A 21090-nucleotide genomic window follows, 5' to 3' on the forward strand; every position below is an offset into this window, starting at 1 on the left:
GTTTCATTATTGAAGATACCAATAATGTTTCATATGAAAGAACAGCACCGAAGGAAGACGAAGTTGAAAGGTCTATACCATTCGTTATTAAGAATATAAAAGATATGAAAACTTATAAACATTATATTTATTCATTTATTTCAGAAAAAATGGAAGCAACCATAAAACATCTTCTCATCATTTTATAGCTATTCATACATTCCTTTTCAAAGTTGTGAAATTAAATAAGACAGGAATTAGATTTAATGTATCAGGGTACGCATTCTTGAGTAAATTAAAATGTATTCGTCACGTCGCAGATGATAAAAATTTATGTGTTCTTAATTCATTTTATGGGCTTTAAAAAATAAACTTTATTTTTTAATTTTTTATTCTTACATAAATGAACAAAAACGGAACAGCTAAAATGAATGATAATCAAATTAGAGCAGAAGGTAGAAGGTTATTTAAACGCTTCTATAACATTCCTGATGGTGTTAATCCTAAAACTCGTAGAAGTTATTTAAATGAAGCAATAGATGCATATGAAGGGTTTGACATTTCATCAGAAAGTGAGAGATTAGCGAGAATGTTAAACATTAATATTGATTTCTATTATTGTGATCCTCAACCAGAAGACGTGGACATAAATAAGGTAGACTTTCCATTAGTGGAATCAATAATGATAGATCCAGAATTTGAAACAGTAAATATTTTATTAACACAGAGTCCATGTGGAAAACTTCACGCTGACAGAATAACAGACGTTGAAGCACTCACCGGCTATAGAGTTTGTCCATATTGTAAAGAAGAAGTTTATTCTATCCGTGATGATCCAGAAAGGAAAAACCAAAGAAGATTTTTAAAGCATTGTGAGAAATGTAAAGAAAATAATGGAAGATTAATTCAAGACGTTCAATTGCAAAAGACACAGCAACCATATGCACCACATATTACGAAACAGAAGATATATCAGTGGTTATTAGCTCACAATTTGCAGAATATTATAAACCGACAAGATATTATATTACTTTTGACTTTGAAACATTAGAGACTAAAGAAGAATTACAACTTTCTGAGTGTGCAACTTTGAACGCTTACTTAAAACCATTCATGGTATCATCAACGGTTAAATTAAATGATAAAACATATACGAGGAATTTTTGCTTAACTTCGAGTGATTCTTTTATTTCTGATTGGATTGAGTTTTTATTTTCAACCTGTTCATTAGTTGCTAAATCAAATATTGAACAATATGAATTATGAAGTCGCAAACGACCAAACGGCGGGGACTTTGTCTCAACATTAAATGAAAAACAGAAGGAAGCATTTAAAGAACTTCTAGATGAGGAATTCAATAAAGTGAATATCATAGGTTTTAATTCGGGAAAGTTTGATTTAAATTTAATTCTTCGTGATTTAAACACTGCAAAATGGAAAATAAAATCAATGCTGGGTTCATCTTCACAATTTAAGCAAATCATTGTAAAGAAAACAAACGTTCCATATGAATTGAGATTTATTGACATCAGAAATTATATAGCGGGTGGGACATTAGACCAATTCACTCAAGATTTCGGAAACAATAAATCACGTGTTAAATCCTTTTTCCCTTATCAATTCATCACATGGGAAAATTACGAAGAAGAATTATATAAAGAGGAACCATTCACTCAAGATTCATTTTATTCAGCATTAACTCAAGAAACTATATCAGATAGTGATTATCAAATATATCTCAATGATGCTAAAAATTTTAAGAATAGATTAGAATATTTTATTCATTATTGCAATAAAGATGTTGAAATTATGATTGACCCAATTGATAAAATTATTGAAGAAACATTTGTTTATAAAATTGACATGCTTCATAATCTTTCTTTATCATCGAATGCTTCAATGATTCGTTACGCTTTAGCATATAAAGACTTTAATCCTAATGAAAAATATCCTGAGGAAGAGATAGAATCAAGTTTTGAATTAACGAAAAAGTATTGGAAATATAAAATTGAATCATATAAGAAACAAGATGAAAAAGCAGAAAGGGATACTAAAAATAATGTTTCAATGGATGATTTTCAATACTATCACGATTTAATCCTTTCATCTAAATGCAAAATGTGTGGTAAAGCGTTTACATATGCAAATAAACCAACATTGGATAGAATCGATAATGAAAAACCACATACCAAAGAAAATTGTCAGTTAATGTGTTGTTATTGCAATGTCGTAAAATCAAATAAAGATGAAGATGTTCAACGTTTAAGAATCAATTTAAGAAATTATGCATTAAAAAATAATTTACCAATGACTTTAGATTCAGTTGAAGCTTATCACATTCTCCGTAATGGAATTACTGGTGGTTTATCAAATGTTCAACATCGTGTAATCTTAAAGGAATCACGCACATTAATAAACTTTCATATAGTCCAGAAACTAAAACTGTATCAAATGAGGACACCACCAACATTATGACTCATTTCGTTGGTGTTGATTTTAATTCATTATATCCTTCATCATTTTCATCTAATCCTCATGATTTCATTCAATATACTGACCATAAAATGTATATGCCGGGAAGATTGAATGGTGTTATCATTTGTGATACAGCAACAAAGAAAGCAAAAGCACTGGGAATAATTAAGAAGAAAAATACTTTATTCGTGGCTGAAGTAAAGGGTCACATTGATGAAAAATACATTAATGATTACATAAACTTTTTACCGATAATAAGAAACTTAGATATTATCACAGATGAAAAAACAATTGGCAGTTTTATGTATAATTACATGAAATCAAACAATCTACCAGTTGACCAGAAACAGAGAAAATTAACTCAGTTAGCATCAACACACAACCAATATCAACCATTTTCTTCTTATTATCTTTGGTATCTAATGACAGTTTCATTTTATCATGATGACATTCAATCAATTTTAACATTTACTAAAAACACTTGTTTTAATGAATTTGCGAACAAATTTATGAACGAAAGACAAAAGGCTGAATTAGAAGGAAATAAAGGAAAAAGTTTATTTTGCAAGATTTCACTTAATGGATCATATGGTTACGATGCAATGAATACACAAAATTACGCAAAGACTAAAATAATGAATGCACAGAAGGCACGCGTTGCATGTATGTCAAATAAGTTTAAAAACATAAGAGAAATAGGTGAAGATACATATCAAGTGATGCTTAAAGATAGATTTTATAGATGTGATACATGTTTACAAGAGGCATTCTTCACTTTAGATAATGCTAAATACTGGTATTTGGTTTTCATTTATGATTTTATGTATAAATGCATGAATGTTAATCGTTTTCATTTCATTGAAGGTGATACTGATTCATCTTATTGGGCAATCGCTGGCGACCCAAATCTTCCTAACACTCAAGCATTTCAGGCAATTGTTACCGATAAAAATTTTATGATAAAAACATTTTCAAATTCGCACCATTTGATTTCTTCTGTTTTGATGAGAAATTTAAACCTAAATTAAAGAATAAAGCTGAAGAAAAAGCACATGAGAAGAAGTTATTGGGTTTAGCAATTGAGAAACAAGGTGATAACATGGTTGCTTTATGCCCTAAGTGTTATACATCATTCAACGGTTCAATTGATGGAAGTGATTTTAAAAAGATTGCACAAAAAATGGGTGTTAGTTTAAGACAAAATAAGCAATTAACACCTAAAAAATATTTGGATATAATAAATGATAAAGTGATATTTGATGGTCAAATATTAATTTACAACTTAAAAACGGGTCAATGACTCGCTTAACAATTGGTAAGACTGCATTAACAGGAGCACACACTAAGGCTGTATGTTGTGAAAATGGATGTTGTATGCCATTTATTTAATACAATTTAAAATTTTATTTTTAATAAAATGCCACAGAAGAGACAAAAGGAACCGTTAATGATGGTTTTGATACTATGATTCAAAGAGGTGGGCACCCTTAAACATTTATTTTATTTTTATATAAATGAATGACACAGAATTAAAAAATTTAATTGGTGATTTAGTACTTAATCAAAATTTTCTTAGTTATAATGAATTAAAATCATATCTCCAAAAACATAATGAAAATATAACGGGTGATGATATGGAATATTATTATTCATATTATGATAATGAATTTTTGAAATATCATGATAGAATAATTTCTAAAATTAAAGACAAAATTAAAAATAATGAATATACAAAGGGGAAAACTAAATCACAACTTAAACAATTGAAAGATTTCAAAAATAAAGTATTAACAGAAGAAGATATTGATGAATTATATAAATTATATAATCCTGAGCCGCAAAAACAAAAGGAACAAAACGCCCAGGTCCTTCAGACCATAAATGATGCACAAGCTTTAATTTATGATTCATTAGTTAAACCATATTCAGCCCGACTTTTAAATGAAGATCAACTTTTGGAATTCATCCTTCAACATAAACTCGAAGCGGGAAAGTATATCAAACCTTTATATACAGCATATTTAAAACAAATGAATAGAATACATCCAGAATTAATGAAGGGGAATGAATTCCAAAATCAAAGCAGATAAAATTAAACCACTTGCAACACCAAAACCTCCAACGACAGTACCTGCAACACCAAAATCTCCAACGACAGTACCTGCAATACCAAAACCGCCTCCTCCTTCAGTTAATCCTTCATCATTCACTTTATTATATCCATTTCAAACATTAAAGAAGCAAAAAGATTTTAAAAAGGGTTTCAAGATATTAAATAAACCAACTGACCCGAAAATTCAACCGTTAAAGGAAAAATTTAGTCGCCCTTCATTTGCACCATATCCATATTCATACGAAATCGATCATTTAGAATATTCAAAAGGAAACGTTACTTATTTATTTGCCATTAACATTAACACTAGATATTTATATTGCATTCCAGTGAAAGGGAAAACAGAACAGGAAACAAGAAGAGCTATTCAATACTTACTAGATCATGAAAGAGTAGATAATATCAGGGGTGATAGTGATAAAGGATTTCAGGCAACTATGATTCATTATTTCCCACAAATTAATTTTTACTTCTCATCTTCTCCATATACGTTTCATAATAAAATAGTTGATGCGGTAATGAGAACTCTTAGAGATGCGTTAGGGGTTAACGGTCGGATATACTGGGATGGAAATCATGACTCCATCATACAACAGTTAGTATATTATTACAATAATACATGGCATAGAACTATAAACATGAAACCAGTGGAAATGAAAAATGATATTTCAAAAGAATGGGAATATATTAGAAAGCAAATGGAAAGGTTGAATGATGTTAAACGTGAACAAATTAATTCGGGGCTCATGAATTTTAAACAAGGGGATAAAGTTTTGATTCATCTCGATTATGGAAAAACTAATAAATCAATGACAAAAAGAAGACGAAGATTTGACACAATAGCTGAATTTGTTAGATATATTAACGGCAATGCATTAGTTGAAGTTGACAATAAATTAATAGAAATTCCGATTTATTTTATTACTCCATTATATTTAAATAATATTTAATTTTTTTTATTTCGTAAGAAATGAGTGACAACGAAGCAGCCAAGAGTCCAGACGATGAATATAAAAAGAAACTAAACAGAATTAAATCAAAAATATGCTATTACAAAAAGAAGCCGCAATGTGGTGGGGTTGAAAACTATAAAGAGAGGAAGGAAATAATTGAAAAGTTAGAAACTTATCGTTCAATCATTAAACTGAGTGAAGCAAAAATAAAAGAATTTAATAGAATAAATAAATTGATTGGAAGAGATGAATTTAATAAAGATGAATTTTTAAACTCAATCCAAATTTAATTTTTATTCCTCTTTGACAACATCTCTCTTTCCATCATTACTGCATAACCACATTTTCTCAGTTTTAGTGGTTTGTTATTTTTAGCAAGTTCTCGCATCATTTTTATCGTTTCCTCCCTTGTTATGATTCGTGGTAAATTTTGAGCTTGTGGGGTATTCATTTATATAAAAATAAAATTTTGTTATCAGTTAATGTTTACGTTAATGGATTTAGGTTATTCAATAATTATTTTTGAAGAATTGAAGGTGTCACCATGTCACCATGTCACCATGTCACCAGGTAATTTAACTTCTCTGAAAAAATGAGACAACATGACATTTTGACAACACAGGAGGATGGCAGTTATGAATTATTTTTGAAGAACTGAAGGTGTCACCATGTCACCATGTCACCAGGTAATTTAACTTCTCTGAAAAAATGAGACAACATGACATTTTGACAACACAGGAGGATGGCAGTTATGAATTATTTTTGAAGAACTGAAGGTGTCACCACGTCACCATGTCACCATGTCACCAGGTTATTTAACTTCTCTGAAAAAATGAGACAACATGACATTTTGACAACAGCATGGGAAATGATTTGTCATGACTTCATCGTAATGAGTGTAAATCAGACAAAAATATATTTTATCGTTAATGTTTACGTTAATGTTTTGTGAAGAATATAGCAACCGTCTGAATTCCGGCGGTTGTTTTTTTATACAAAATTCACGCAGGATTAATGGGTTTTAGGTTATTCAATAATTAATTATTTTTGAAGAACTGAAGGTGTCACCATGTCACCATGTCACCAGGTTAATTAACTTCTTTTAAAAAATGAGACAACATGACATTTTGACAACAACACAGGAAATGATTTGTCATGACTTCATCGTAATGAGTGTAAATCAGACAAAAATATATTTTAGGTGAAGAGGTGAGATTTCACCTCCTTTTTCACCTCCTTTTTCACCTCCTTTTTCACCCTCACCGCTTAGCGGCTCAGATTGCTTTTGCTTTCTCGTGAATTTTCATGAATTTCCTTAAGATAGAAAAAATAAAGTTAGTTTTATTTTTATTTATTTTTATTTTGTATAAAAGATATGATTTCAACAATCGGCACAACAACAATTCAAACAACTACAGCACCAAACTCGCTAGTCATGAATCCTACGTCAATGTTGGTAGAGATGAAAAGCTTTATTCCTTCTTCATATACTTTTGAGACAGAAATACAAAGAATTAAGCAAGAACTTTTAACAAGTAATTTAGACTGTAGTGCGAAAGATGAAACAAATGAACAGTATCTTTATGACATGCAGGACATTATTGACCATTTACCCAAATTGCCTGAAATTCAGCAGCAAAAACTAACTATTCCTGAATTCGATGAAATAGAAGTGAAACCAACTGATTCAGTAGAAATAAAGAAGTTCATACGTAAAGTAAACTATGAATTCCTTGGTTTTCATTGCAACCATAAAGTTATGAACAAAGATTGCGACATGGTATATAAGAACATCTCTGACATATATAAATCTGGGGAGTTTAAGACATACGACAACTTTGTTTCATTAGTTGCTGAATGTGTATGGCAGATAAGAGATAAAGATAAAAGATGTAAAATATGGAATGGACAAATAAAACCAACAACTTTTGAGTTAAAGAAAACCATTGACGCCTTAGTTGTTCTAGCAGGTCAAATTTCAATGTATAACGCAAAAATGAATCCGCAATGTTCAAAATGTAAAGCAGCAATGAGGAAATATAACTACTCCGTCAAAGAGATAGAACGTATGAGAAACGACTATGCTGACTTAAAGAAAGAAGTAGAGAAACCAGCAGAAGATAAAATGGACATGTTAGCATTTCTGAACAAAAACTATCCAACAGCTGACGATTTCCTTCTATCTGACGTCAAGAAGAAGTATAAAGAAACTTTCGACATTGTTAAAACTTTTGACATACTGACAGAAGAAATAGAAGCTACGAAATTGTTTAGAATTTCAAATATACATCGTACAATTCATGTAAAACGCTTATAAAATAACTGGGGTGAAAAATTAGGTGAGAAAGGAGGTGAAATCTCACCTCTTCACCTAAAATATATTTTTATTGAATTCAGCAACAAAAATAATGAATTTCATTAGTTAGAAAAATAAAGTTAGTTTTATTTTTTTTATTTTGTATGTAAGAACAGAAATGACAAACATTGAGTTTGAAACAGTTAGAAAGATAGACAATGACACCAAAGTGGTTAGAATAGGTGATTTAAACGTAAGATACTCAAAGAAATACAACAAATATTCTTTGTCAGACATTATATCTCCATCTGGAAAGAAAACAAACGACTGGGTTAGAAATGCTTCAACTCAGAAAATTTTGACAAGAAAATCCTGAGCTTATGATATCGGTAAGATTCTATGGAACTACAGCATATCTCATTGACAAAAGTCTTATACCAATAGTTTTGTTATGGTTAGACCCAGTTGTTGGATATAACTTCATAACTTATGCTTCATTCGATACGGAACGTTGCAGTGAAGGCTTACTTTACATCGTTCAGAAACCGAAGGACTTCAATACAAAGAGATATAAGATAGGAAGAACATATAATATAACTCAAAGATATGACAGTACAGTCAATAGAGTCAAGGTTGTGTTCGTTAATGATATGAGAGCTGCAGAAACAGAACTACTTGAAAAGTTTGAGAAAAGGTATGGTGCTCCCATGAAAGGTAAAGAAACGTTTGAAGTAGATGAGATAGATAAAGCTATAAAATTATTTGACGAAGTTGCTGAAAAATACATGTAAAGCGTTTATTTTTGGTCTTTTGTGAAAGTCAGAAAATAAAGTTAGTTTTTTATAAAATATTTTTTTATCCGGAATATAAAGACAGATATGTCAACAACAGAGAACACAACAACTGCTATCGTTCATGAAGCCATTAATGAAGAATATGAATACATACAGTATAACAAACAATTGAGACTCATTCGTTCAGTCAAAGATGATATGTAAAAATGCTCTATTCTGCAAACCATCAGACATGAAAGACAAGAATTTCCAAATGAGCATTAAGGATAAATGTGATAGGAAACAGAGAAGAATAGACGATAAACAAACATGGTGTTATGTTTTGAAAGAAGAAATGAAAGGATTATATAAACAGGTTGAACCAAACGATAATGAGGATTCATTTACTGACGATGAAATACCTGTAAATGATGCTTTATAAAGTATGATTGGAATTTATTTTTGCATTAATCCTCCTGTGTTGTCAAAATGTCATGTTGTCTCATTTTTTCAGAGAAGTTAAATTACCTGGTGACATGGTGACATGGTGACACCTTCAGTTCTTCAAAAATAATTCATAACTGCCATCCTCCTGTGTTGTCAAAATGTCATGTTGTCTCATTTTTTCAGAGAAGTTAAATTACCTGGTGACATGGTGACATGGTGACACCTTCAGTTCTTCAAAAATAATTAATTATTGAATAACCTGAAACCATTAACGTAAACATGAGACTTTGTCTCCGGACTCTTTGAGTCACTTAACGTAAACATTATTTCTGCAGTTCATCCATTACTTCATTACCTAATTAATTACAGACATAAAATATATTTAGTTCATTCGGTAAGCCTTGACCCAAAGGTCTGGGCTCAAGCACATTCAATGAACGCGGTACCATGCGAATACAGTCACAAATGGTGGCATATAATCTTTACCCAAGCCTGTTGGATTTGTTGTGAAAGTGTGTGAATGATTTCCTGCGGTTCCACAGAAAATACCTGTGCTTGAATCTACTGGGTCAGTTGTGATATCATATCTATTCATTCCCCATCTATCCGAACCGCTGCAAGATTTATATAACCTCTTTTTGTTATTGAATGTGAATGATTACCTGTTGTGTTTGTCGTTCCTGTATGAGTGTGCGGTGGAAGGTTTGCTTCTTTAATTTTCTTCAAACCTCCTGTTTGCTTTGAATATCTAGCACAGTATAAGAATTTATCTACAATCTGCTTCCACGTACCAAAACCTAAAACACTTGCTGGATTTGTTGAGTTCATTGACGTATAAATAGAACCAACAGGATATAATGTTTGAAGTATTTCATTTTTCATGCTTGTAATCACATCATTTACTTCCGACTTCTTTGCATAATTTTCATTAACATAAGTTTTATCCGCTTTAAGGTCTAAACATCCTGAAACCCATCCTGTATCGGCTTTATTTTTAAAAATCTTTGATGTCCATTCATGATACCATTCAACCTTTCTTTAATTTCATTATCTTTTTCATCAACATAAACCAAATTTGCCTTCTTCATTAACTCACTATCCACATATTCCTTATCTGCTTCTTCATTATGTCATTTAGGAAACCTTCTATGAATTCCTCATTTAAATTAAATCTTCCAATCTTCAAAACTTTAGGAAATGCATTTAATGCGTAATATCTTTGTTCTTCTGGTGGAATTGATGTTATATCATCCGTTATTCCTTAATTTTTTGAATTCATAAATAAAATTTCTTTTATATTTGATATCACTGCACCACCTTTGCAAACGAATTCGAAATGTTCATTTTTCAATACTATCTCCAAATTTCCATATTTCAACCTTTGCGTTTGTTCTGCCGTCTTTGAATTATATGCATATATGGCGTATGTAATGGTTGAAGGACCTGGGTGCTTTGCGCCTTAAGTTGCTGTGTTTGCTGTTGTTTAATCATTTATTATGATTTAAAAATAAATATTTAATCTGTTATCTCATCAGCTATTTTTTCTATTTGAAATTGCCATAATATTTCATTCATAAATTCTAAATCACAATCAAATAGGTCAGTTATTCTAAATTTAATATTTGATAAATCTTTTGAATGAAGAATAAATGAATTCCCGGATAATTGAAACGGATATGATAAAGAAAATGTGTTTAAGTTGATGGATAAAATGTTTTGTATTGATGGGTAAGAGTTAGGGTCTAATGTTTGATGTGAAAATCTCATTGGGGTATTAACTTTATCACATTTGATTAAAATGAAATTGGAACCAGTGTCAGAATACAAAACATCCCCAACATCTTTTTCAAAATTTAATATCCCCAACAATGAACGAAATGAGGAGTACAAAATTTAATTTTCAGCGGGAATTTAATAAGGTTATTTATTTCATCAAGTTCAAAAAGTTTATCAGGTTTTGATTTAAAATTTTCTTCATACCATACGATAAATGATTCATTTAAATAACTTAAAATCATGTTAATATCCCATTTCGCTATCACATTATTTATATACATATCATACGTTTTTTCATGGTCATCTTTAATAAATGATATATAATCTGAAGGGTCTAAAAGAATGGGATTAAATTTACCACTCACACAGAAACGAGAGTAACATTATAAATTCCGCTAACTGTTAAATTTAATTCACAGTTATTATTCGAAATAATATTGATAATTGACATTTTTATTACGATTAAAAATTGGTAAAGCGTTATTTTCCAGTGATAAATAAAACTAGAATAAGATTACCTCAAGAATTCATAAATTCAACGAATAAGAAATTCATTCATGTTATAAATTTTAGTGTTTTCAGAAAATATGAGTCAATGTCATATTCATCAACAGGTTATATTTCACTTCATTCAAATTTAGTTCAATCAAACCCATATAATGACCATTTCATAAGATTTTCAGATGGTATTAAAAATGTAATTGATAGATTAAAATATGAACAGATTGACAATATCGAATTTTTGGAATTTTGGTTTAAATATCCCGATGGAAAAAAGATTGAAGTTAAAGATAAAGCTGATACTATAACAAAAACAATTACAATGACCGATCCGGATAGTGGGGAACAAAAAGAAATAAAACAAACGATAGAAACTGGTGAAAGGTCAATTATTATTGATTATGATTCAAAGGATTATTATTCGATAATGTTAATGCTTGAATATTAAATAGCCTTAACAAAGAATTTTTCAAGTGATATTTTATATTCATCAACTATTTTATTATAAATATCATTATATGTTAAATGAAGTTCAGTTGTTGTTCCGTTCTTTGATATCTTAATTGTGCTAATATCCTTTATAGGATTTATTTTTGCAACTGTTCCGCAGCATGAAACCTCATCATCTATGAAAAATTGAATCTTAACGTCTGAATCTTGAACATCACAAAGAATGGCGATAATGTGAATTAATGATTCATAAGGTAAAATAATTAAACCGGATTGGTCAATTAAATTTATTATTGAATCATAATTATTAATTATTATATCACGGTAAATTTTCATTAATTCTGAATTAATGTCTATTTTATATGGGTTCTCGATGTTTGATGAAAGAGGTGGGGGTATGTTGGATAAGTGGGAATTTCAACAGGTTCTTTACCGGGTTCAGATAAAATGATTGGGTCTCCATTCATTTTTTCTTCATTCTCCTCATTCTTCGGTAAGTCACGAGTTAATAAATTTGGTTGAGTTGCTGACCTTGTTAATTCAGGGCTAACATTAACTTTAACATTTTGAATAATTCGTGATTTATCATCATTTACGTTATAACCAACCGTAATCTCTGCTTTTGCGTTAGTGTTCTTTTGACTAGTGAAACGTCTTCTCATTTATATTCGAATAAAAAAATATATTTAAACTTTTATTTTGCTGGAACTTTTGAATCTATTATTCCCTGTATTTGTTCATGAAGTTGATTTTTAGCATTTTCATCGAAATTAATAGACCGAATATATTCATTAATTGCATTCTTATAATCATTGATTTCTCAAATTTTCTTTTATCTGATTCCTTAACTAAATCATAAGTTAAACCTCGTTGCTGATATAATGGTTTCTTAATTAAATCTTTGAATGCTTGAGATAAAGCACCTGATGCAATTCTTGCTACTATAATTGGTTGGAATTGCTGTTTAAGTTCATCTTTAACATTTGCGAAAACTGGATCGAATAAAGCAACTTTAAAGAATTTCTTAGCTGAAATTTCAGGTCTAATATTTGCATATTGACCATCAAACTGGTTAGAATATCGTGGTAATCCATCCGGTCCCTCTTCAATAGCATTTAATTCTTCATTGAAATAAGAATATGGATTATGACGGTATGAATTAATTGGACCATTTTCACCTTCTCCAATGTATTGTTTAACAGCTTTTCCATTTTCATCAAATTGCATAGGATAACGTTCATTATATGCTTTACGTTTAGGATAATCAGATATAGTTAATTTATAACCATTTATGACTTTAATATTACCTTGACCATCAGTAACGAAAACTTCATTTATACCATCAGGTTTTCCATTTGGACCCGTAATGTCTGCTTCGTGTGCTTCCCAATTTGGACCATGACGTTTGGCATATGCTTGAGCTTCTGGTAATGTTAAAACGTTTCTCATTTGTTTAACATCTTTTTGAAGACCAGCAACAATATGAACTAATTCTTTCATTCCATCAGGAACTTTCATAGTTCTATTATATGCACCCTTTTGTTTGTCCCTTGTTTTAATGGAACCTGTAGAAGATTTACCATTTCTGTCATGTTTAATTATAAATAAAAAATAAAAATTAATTATAAAAAGTTAATCAAATTTAACACTCCTTTATTTAAATCAACTATTATTTTTCCATGTTCACCTAATTGCTGATATTGTGTGTAAAGTTCATTAATGCTCATTGGTAAATTCACTTGATAAAGCATAACGTTCAACTGTTGACGACTAAACCCACTGAAAATGAAAAGTGTTGATAGATTTGATTTAATGTTTGTGCTTAATGCTTTGAATATTGAACAGCCATAAAGAATGAACACTGAATGTGTCGACATTGAGTTAATAACTGATTAAAATATGATTTCTCATTTGTTATTAGTTTTGATTTCACTGCATCATCTAGAAAAATGAGTGAATGCAAAAATTCTCTATCAAAATTTGAAATAGAAAGTGTTTCAAATAATTCATCCCGTTGTTTATCAATAATTTTATCCTCTAATCCTTGCTTCTTGATTGTATTATATAATTCTTTATACATTAAAAAGTTTTTTAAATAATCTTCTGCTTCTTCTTGTGATAAATAAATAATTGGAATTTTGATTAAATGCTTTAAAGATTCAAATGTATCATCTGAAGGTGAACCTGAACGGTTGATATAAATTAACACATGTGAATAGGGGGAAGTGTTAGCAATAATGATAATTTGTTTTAATATCGTTAATGTTTTACCTTTATTTTGTTTACCAATTGCTGCAGTGATTGAATTTAAGTAACATTCAGAATATGGAATTTTCATTAATTTTTCCTTAGATAGAGCATTTCTATTATCACTCAATGCTTCATTAATCATATCATCTACGTATGTATTATATACTCCGCTAATTCTTCATAAGGGGTGGATGAATTTAAATCCATTTAATCAAAAATAAATTTATAATTTTAAACATTTCTATTCATCAATATTTCATCATATGAACTTCTATACTGTGGTGGTGTACCTGTTGGATGATATTTCAAACCTTCATCCGGTGTCCATGTCCAATATGTAGTCCTAGTAAACCAAACCTGAGGAGGATTTGTCACCTTTGAACAGTAAGTGTCATTTTCACCCTGAATGATTGGATAAGCTTTCACTTGTACTGTAACTTGTGAGTTGAAAGTTTCTAATCCATCAAAGAATATACCCGCTCCATCACGTTGAACTGGAATAGTGCATAAGAATGAAGTTTGGTCTTTCCATGTTCTAGCTAATGGCGTGCCATTATCATCATTCAGTGGTCTAGTTAATGAGTCCTCGTATTCTTCTGTGCATTCATTCACTCCATCTAAATCAGAAGCTTGAAGCATACGTGTAAAGAATATGTCACCCACTGTGGTCATCGCTTGATCGGGGAAGTTTCTGGAATCTATAGTGACCTGAAGACCTCGAAGCATTGGATTTTCTAAAACTGTTCTTTGCATTGCATTCTTCGGAAATGTTAACACAACATCTGTAACATTATGAAGAGCGTATGAGAAATCTGAGCTGATACCTTCAGGAGTGATGCAACCTCCATTTAGTGAACGAACGTCAATATGTTGAGCTGGAATCATGAATGGATCTTCCTTACTGAATAAACGTGGTATTGCTTTAACTGATTCTTCAATTAAACCGTATCCTGGTGTAATGCATTTATCCTCTAAAACTTCCATCTTTGTGCATGAAATAATAACGTCATCAACTGTTGCGTCAGCAGATGTAGCGGCTAAGCTTGTAATTAATTTGGCAGGAAGTCCGATTTGTTGGAATTTGCGATCATATTTATAAACATGATTCATAATCTTTTCATAATTTTCATCAGTTATCTTTTCATAAACGTAATTTTGTAAATCAGCAACTCTTAACGGGTCAACCTGACAAAATACTAAAGTATCCCTGAAAACATAATATTTAAGAATGATTCACCAAATGATTTAGGATAATCATCGAACGCCTGAAATGCTAACAAATCATTTACCGGAATAATCATATCAAAAGTGACATCAACTTCTTCATTTGCGTTCTTGAAAACTTCTGAAGGGTCAATATATTTACCACATACTGAGTTATCATATTTTTGAACATTATTATATAACGAATGAACAAACTTTTTAACTTTCCTTTCTGATTTTGGTTTATATGTTGCAAATGCGAAAGATTCACGGGCGCAATCCATCTGAAGATAACCGGCATCACCTCTTTCGGTTTCTACTTCTAATTGTTTAAAGCTTTGATTTGATGATTTGTAACCAACGAATAAACGCATGCATTTAAAAGCGGCATCACATGTGAAAGCTTTATTTGAAACTAGAGTTGCTTTAACTTTGCGTTTAATATATGTGTCACCTAATTGGTTCACATCATGAGCCGGATTTGTAATTCTTAAATGAGTTTGTTTATCATCAAAATATGGAGCATCAGAGTCATAGCATGAACTTTCAAGTTCTCTATAATATCTTCTACCGTCATTCTTTGCGAATATTTCATTTATCTTTTCGAATGAATGAAACACATTTCCATTAATCGGTTTAGTGTTTGGCACCAAATAGTTAGTCGTCATTTATTATTAAATAAAAAATCAAAATTAAAAGATGAAAATGAATTTTTAATTTTAATGAAATAATCAACTATGGCTGCAGGATTTTAAAAACTGTGGGATAAAGTAAAAAGAGGAGCGCATAAAGTTTGGGAAACAATGAAGAAAGGAGCAAATTGGATATTTAAGAATAAAGAAGCAATTAGTGACGTTGCTGAATCAATAACACCAAAAGCCGCCCCAATAAGAGAAATATTAAATAAAGGAGAAAAAGTTTATCAAAGACTTCAACCGATACTAAGATAAAAATAAATATTTATTTTTCCACTATCTACCCCTATTTTATTAAGTATTCCTTCAGCAATTCCACCAACTGCGTTACCCACTTGTGCTCCCATCGCCGGATTACCTGCTTTAGTACCTAATACTCCACCTATGATAGTTCCTGCCGTTTTCGCTACTGGTGCCAAAAAGTTTGCAACGGGTTTAATAATATTTTTATGAACCCAACCGCAGCTTTCTTAATTCCATCCCATAATTTTTTAAAGAATCCTGCAGCCATTTCTGATTTAATATTAATTAAAAAATATATTTCATCACTTATATTCTAATTTTTATTTAATGATAAATGAAACCGATTTTAAAAATAAATGAAACAGAGGAGGAAGAAATAAATGAAAGTGAAAATGTTCAACAAAAAATAAACGTTGTTAAACCAATTACTGAAATAAAAATTTTTTCATCTGTTGAAGAATTTAATGACTATTATGCTAATAATAAAAAATTATTTGAAGAATTGACAACATGTAAATTGAATAAAATGTTTAAAGTTGATGGATTCAAAATTTCAAAAATAAAAGGAGTGGTTAGTTTGAAATCTATTCCTCAATCAAGAATCACCTCATTAATGAAAATAGATGATTTAACAAAAAGAATAGAAGAGATTGAAGAAAGAATGAATCAAATAATTGATTTCATAAATTCAAATAATCATTAGTTTCTTAAAGTTCTATGTTGATTCTGAGACATGAATGTTTAAAGTTTATTTTTTAAAAAAATTTTTTATTTTTTATTATGGTAGTGAATCTTTCATTCATGAAAATAATTATTTCTAATTTCTTTTATTCTCTCGTACATACTAGATTTAAAGAATTCAGAACATTTCCCATAATCTCCTAAATGTTTTCTTATCCCTAACGTGTGCCAGTTATTATATGAAACTGAATAAACTTTATCTTTATCTTTACACCTTTCATCACTTCCAATATATTTATATCTCAGTTTTGATTTAGCATTTTCATATTCATTAGCGTTTAATAATTCACAGTCTTCCTTTTTAAATAAATTTTATGTATTCAGGATTTAATACTCTACGTTTATATGCTCCTAACTTAGTTCTAAAGGTTTTTCTACAAAATTTAGGAATTCCATCCTCTTTAATGTCATCAATGATTTCCATTTAAAAAAAAAAAAAAAAAAGGCAGTGGGGCCTCCAGGCACTTCGTGCCCTCTAGCCCTGAAGATGTTTAGTATAACTTTGTCCGGACAAGTAAGGGTCTATCGTCGCTACAGGAAAAGTTACAGGCGTTCCAAGGAAGTATACTTTGAGAAGCCTTTTCTCCTTATAGAATGAGATAGGACGGTTATTTTACAAAACTGACACACTTTGGACCGAGTTAGTTTTGTGCTGAACAAAAAGTTGTCATATAAACATTCTGTCAAAAACCGTTTTTTACTTCACTTAAAATGCCACGTAAGCTACGTAAGAATATACGTAAGAGGAAGAGAGCATTGAACATCCAATAGTAAAACTGACACCACAACAACAGTTGCAACAACAATTATGAATGACCCCACTATGTTGCAACAAAGTCAAGCAACCTATGCCTTAAACCGAGTTATTGGTGCACAGAGTGGAGGTTTTAGAGCGCACTTTTAGCGAAAATGGCAGGCTATGGTGGAGCTGCAGACGAACAGCTTATAACCCTCAAAGTCAAATGAATTTGAGTTCACTCAAAATCAAATAACAGATGTCAAAAAGTCAAACATAGAACATACAGAAACAAATAAGTGAAAACGAAAAGAAACTAGAATATGACAGACAACAAAGAAAAAACTCAATGAGTTAAACCGTAGAGAAAAAGAAGAAAGAAGAACAACTGAAAGAAACTAATACAGAGGAATATGCGAAAAAAGTGTCAGAAAAAGCAGCAGAAGTAGCAAAAATGGAACAAGATGTTATAAATTTGAAAAACCATACTACTCAATATAAAGTACTGAAAGATGAAGAATAAAACAAAAAAGCCATGAAGACATATATGGATAGCGTGATATAAAAAAAGAAGTTGAAGCAAATGTAAAGCAGAAAAAACTTTTACAGTTGCAAAACCAAACCGTACAGTATGAAATTAGCACAAGAAAGTAAAATAACGACGCAGCCATGCAAAAAGGCAAGAAAAGCGCAGAAATTATAAAAGCTAATAATGACTTGTTAGATGCCAAGCCAACGCCAAAGCAGCCCAACTTTATAGGTCAATAAGGGACAAAATAACAGCGGATGAAGACAGTTCAAAAGAAGCTTTAAATGAATGCTGACTTAAGAACGCCTTCGAAGCTCTTCATAGTAAGGTGAAACTATCGTGAAAAGACTTCTCATCTGGAAAAGAAACTGAAGTCTGAAGGTTTCGACAAAGAGTTAAGAGAAGTAGCACAAAAAATCATTGTACGAAAATAAAGATCCAGCAACGAGACAGGCAGTTCAAAGTGCCTATGACGCCGTTAGAGCAACTTTGTGGAAAGTCAAGAAAAAGAGTATTAAACAGACAAAACAGACCTAGTTAAATGCTTTACTTAAAAACGGAAAGTCAGGATAGGACATTATGCTGCAGATGGAAACTTATTTGTGTTTACCAGGCTGGTGGAACAATATATACTTGACTTAGTCCCACTATAGATAAGCCACCTATGTATTAACCCAAAAACCTTGCGTACTAACATACTCGTTCACGATTCGGACCAGACACAGCATGCACCAAAACCAACACACAACCACAGTTCAAAATCCAGCACAACAACCAACGAGTTCAAAACACTGACAGCACAAACCACAAAAGAGCAAAGGGACATATAAGAGTAGGAACAAGGAAAGCCCAAGATTCTTTAAAAATGCTTAAGGAAAATTATGGTTACCCAGATACTTACTTGACTTGTGAACAGAATAAAGGAAAGCTATTAGAAGTTTCAAGGAAGAATAGCTGACCCGAAACCTATTTAGCTTATGGTTCAGCACCAAATTGCGGATATAATTTCAAACCTGGAAAATACAAGATCGGCTACAGGGATATATGATTAATAGCATATCATCCAAATACATGACTAAATTACTCCAGATATATTTGGTGTCAGAGCTAAAATGATAATTCAACTATCTTCATGAACGCGTATAAAAATAGAGACGGAAAGAAAGGAGAAAGGTTAATGAGTCCGGTGACTTAGTATAGGGAACTTTTTTAAATAACGGGCTCCGATTATTATTAGAAATGCCAGCAGATTGAGGTTACAAGAAAAACTCACAGGAAGAAAGTTCAGAATTACAACCAGACATGGAAGCAAATAGTTTCAGCAACAAAACAGCTAGAAGAGCCTGAAGGGAAACAAACAAGTCCCTCCTTTGGAAACTAACCTTCACAGAACTAGATGAAATTTGGGAACAGCCGAAAAAAATTCTTGACCCTCAAAACAAGTGTAATCGGGGAATTATGAGAATCTTTCCCAAGAGTCTTAAGAAAAATTCGGCTGACATAGTAGAAGAATATCGAAAAACATGGTTCGCCGACATACAAAAAGGACTCAACATCAGATGAAAATATTCAGATAGAATGGAAGACTGAAAGAAAGTTGTACGCCAAATACAAACAAATTCCTTTTTTACTTACGACCATATAACGTTTCAATCTTTGCTGGAACTCGGTGAAAAATAAAAAGGTTAAATTTCACCAAAAACATATAGAAAAGAAACATTGTTTAAAGTCAATTCAGAACCATAACCCAATATGGCAAAAACAAACCACTTTTGTTTCTGCAGACTATGGAACATACAATGAGATGGGGTCATAAAGCTAAATTTCCCGGATTAGGTTGGTTCCATAAAATTACAAACCACAATTCCAAGAAGTTGTAGAGCGCAATGGAAGTGAAGAGCTGAACCAAGATATAGCTGGTATTTTCAGAGCGCGGCTTTAATGCCATGAAAGAGTATTGAAGAGATGGCAGATATTTTGGACCAGTATTGAAATGAACATGGCTGATGGAAGATATAAGCACTCTGACGTTCTAGAACATTTATCTCAAAGAACTACACAAACCATACGAGAATGGTATATTGGTGAAGAGTTATAGAAAGAAAAGTTAGGGAGAGAGAAGGAAGAGAACCTATTGTACATGACCTTGCAAACGAAAGTTTCAAAATGTCATAAAAACTTACTTTGCAGACAATGAACCGAGAAGGGATGAATATTTAAGAAAACTCAAATGGACAGTACCAATGAAATGTTAGTATTGAAAAACATGTTCCTTGACAAAATAAAACCAACTACAGAAATAAATGACGCAAGACTGAAACATTGGGTAAAAGCTTTCCCATTCACAAAAGATATTATTGTAACATGGAAAGAAAACCAGAATGGCTACAAAAACATATATATTGGAAACGAGCATATTCCATATGGACAAGCTCTGTTTGAAGAGCTTGAACCGGAAACTCAGGAAAGAGTCATGCAAACAATACGCGAAGACTCAAATACAAACTATGACAAAATCTTTCTAGGATATAGGTTACCTGAGATGGGCGACCAGAGCCAAAGGCAAAAAGGACATGGGAAATTTACAACATACTAGGTGAACATGAGGCAAAGATGCAACGAACTTGAAGCAGAGGGCAAGTTACCAAAAGCGACACCAAAGAAGAAGAGTAGAACAAAGTGAAAGTAGTGAAGAAGTAACTTCATCTAGTGAAAGTAGTGGCAATGAAGGAAAAAGAAGAGTTAAAAAACTCAGTCAGGAAGAAAGTAAAGCTTGGTCCGAGTGGGTTCTTTATGATATATAAATCCAACTATTCTATATTTTTACCCATATGAAATGTACGCCGCTCAGATATAACGCCAACAGTTTTGGATGCCATGAACGGAAATGTTTCCGAATGGTATAACGAATGCGACAATGCCATTAGAAG

At 31.3% G+C, this 21090-nt stretch overlaps 1 protein-coding gene and 2 pseudogenes across 3 annotated transcripts, besides 2 other annotated features; 2 read left to right on the top strand and 1 right to left on the bottom strand.

Annotated features, from left to right (window-relative positions):
• Positions 1-14820: part of a mobile genetic element that runs on past the window's edge.
• TVAGG3_0745900 lies at positions 2769-3593 on the top strand (annotated as a pseudogene). The gene has a single exon. A coding segment is annotated over exon 1 (825 nt).
• On the top strand, positions 7280-7837 carry TVAGG3_0745910 (organellar and viral DNA polymerase type B; the record flags this gene model as incomplete). The annotated part of the gene is made up of 1 exon (XM_051245020.1): positions 7280-7837. The coding sequence occupies one exon, from the start codon at positions 7280-7282 to the stop codon at positions 7835-7837; it is 558 nt and encodes a 185-aa protein (XP_051091607.1).
• TVAGG3_0745920 lies at positions 12458-13355 on the bottom strand (annotated as a pseudogene). The gene has a single exon. A coding segment is annotated over exon 1 (898 nt).
• Positions 14821-19897: 5077 nt separating the features above from the next.
• Positions 19898-21090: part of a mobile genetic element that runs on past the window's edge.

The sequence above is a fragment of the Trichomonas vaginalis genome, chromosome III, assembly GCF_026262505.1.
Source record: "Trichomonas vaginalis G3 chromosome III, whole genome shotgun sequence".
In the NCBI taxonomy this organism is placed as follows: domain Eukaryota; phylum Parabasalia; order Trichomonadida; family Trichomonadidae; genus Trichomonas; species Trichomonas vaginalis.